Below are 2,133 nucleotides of genomic sequence, written 5' to 3'. Positions count from 1 at the left end.
AATATAAAGGGAGGATGAGAGAGAAACAGGGTACCTTGGTAAAGGACAAGGAGTCAAAAATCAACTGTGAACTGTTTTGTGCCCAAGGAGTCAATGTCATAGAAGTCTAACACTAACTTCTTTCAATATGCATAAGGTTCAGTGCCATGGTCTCTAGTCCTCAGACCCGTCAGACATTCATTAAGTCAGTTATCAGATTCCTCCGTCAATATAAGTTTGATGGCCTCAACCTGGACTGGCAGTACCCTGGGTCTCGAGGAAGCCCTCCTAAGGACAAACACCTCTTCAGTGTTCTGGTACAGGTCAGTCTATTGGAAAAATTCTTTGGTCCTAAAAGGTTAAATCTCTCCATTTCAAGAACTATAAATTTTACTAAACCAAACAAATATAGAATTGTAGAATCTCAGCACTGTTTGTGTCCTAAATTATGATGCCTTTGTTCAACAAACATGTGAGACATTACTTTCTATGCTGTGTTAGAACCACAGTGCATGATCATATGCCCTCTAGGAAGTGAGTCCAGTGTCAGGATCTTCATGTTACAGACAAAACAATTAATATACAGAGGGTTTTTGAGTACCTTTCGAGGATCACACAGCTAGTAAGTTTCACAACTAATTCTGTTGTTTGCATGCATAGTTCAATCCTTATAAGCCAGAAGTTTTTTAAATTTATGTACAGATGAGGTTGCCGTAAATTAATATGATCAATTTCAATGATTTATTGAGGTATTTANACAATAAAGTAAAAATAAATTGTAAACGTCCATTGAAATAATTTATAGGAATCATAGTTATCATAAAACTATGAAACAACATGTAAGTACATTGTACATTTTGTAGGAAATGCGTAAAGCTTTTGAGGAAGAATCCGTGGAGAAAGACATTCCAAGGCTGCTACTCACTTCCACAGGAGCAGGAATCATAGACGTAATCCAGTCTGGTTACAAAATCCCTGAACTGTCTCAGTAAGTGGGAATCCATCTTCAGGACTCCTGTGTGGGTTTAAGCAGAGGTCACTTATTTATTGGTTGCTGCAAGGCACTGTTATGGGTATGCTTTGACTACATAGGAATGAAAAGGGTCCTAAGAAAGAATTCTAACTTTATATTTATTTATCTTATATATAATGTGTTTATCTATAGAATCATTTCATACATTAATATAATGTATTTTGATCATATACATTCACTAATAGCTTCCTCTGGAAATCATCCTAATAGCTGTAAGTATATTCTTCTGAATTATAGGTTTTTGGCTTTCAGATTGTTTTCTACTTATTATATATTTTCTTTATTTACATTTCAAATGTTATTTCATTTCCTAGTTTTCCCTTGAAAACTTCCTAACCCCTCCCCATGCCCCTACATCCCAACACACCCACTCCTGCTCTGTGGGCCAGGCATTCCCCTATACTGGGGCATAGAACCTTCACAGGACCAAGGGCCTTTCCTCCCACTGATGACTGACTAGGCTATTCTCTGCTACATATGCAGCTAGAGCCCTGAGTCCTATCATGTCGTTTCTTTGATTGGTACTTTAGTAACAGGGAGTTCTAGGGTAAATGCTTTCAGTTTTTAATGAAGTTAATCTTCCCTTACACAAATTCTAAATCCTATATACCCCTGGCTCTTGGCTCATCCATGAGAATACAGGCACCTACCAAAGGCCACATTCCTAAGACAGCTTGAAACTGACTCATTTTGCAGCCATTAAGTAATACCTTCTTTATAATATGGTGGGCTTGGGTCTAGAACTCATGCCCAAAATGCTAGAATTTTGTGAGACATGATATCCTGCAAGTATTATGCATATAACACAAGATGCTATGACAAAATGTTTTCTCATTTTTATTAGATACTACATGTATTTACATTTCAAATGCTATCCCCTTTCCCAGTTTTCCCTCCAGAAGGCCCCATCACTTCCTCTTGCCACCTGTTTCTATAAGGGAGCTTCCCCTCAAACCAACCTATACCCTCCTCACTGCCCTGGCATTCCCCTATGCTGGGGAATTTAGCCTTCATAGGACTAAAGACCTCTACTCCTATTGATGCCAGACAATGCTATCCTGTGCTACATACAGGAATGGAGCCAAAGGTCTCCCTATCTGTACTATTTGCTTGGTGGTTTG

At 38.4% G+C, this 2,133-nt stretch overlaps 1 protein-coding gene across 1 annotated transcript in view; it reads left to right on the top strand.

Moving 5' to 3' along the window:
- The first annotated feature begins 143 nt into the window (after window positions 1-143).
- The window catches only part of LOC110288767 (chitinase-like protein 4), a 5,252-nt gene continuing 3,262 nt past the window's right edge, over window positions 144-2,133 (top strand). The window contains exons 1-2 of the mRNA XM_021155022.2: window positions 144-302; window positions 843-967. Coding sequence (XP_021010681.1) covers window positions 147-302; window positions 843-967 — 281 coding nt within the window. The 5' untranslated portion in view covers window positions 144-146. The remainder of the gene's footprint in view (window positions 303-842; window positions 968-2,133) is intronic.

This window comes from Mus caroli, unplaced genomic scaffold (assembly GCF_900094665.2).
Source record: "Mus caroli unplaced genomic scaffold, CAROLI_EIJ_v1.1 scaffold_20604_1, whole genome shotgun sequence".
Classification (NCBI taxonomy): domain Eukaryota; kingdom Metazoa; phylum Chordata; class Mammalia; order Rodentia; family Muridae; genus Mus; species Mus caroli.
This window is presented reverse-complemented; position numbering and strand designations above follow the sequence as displayed.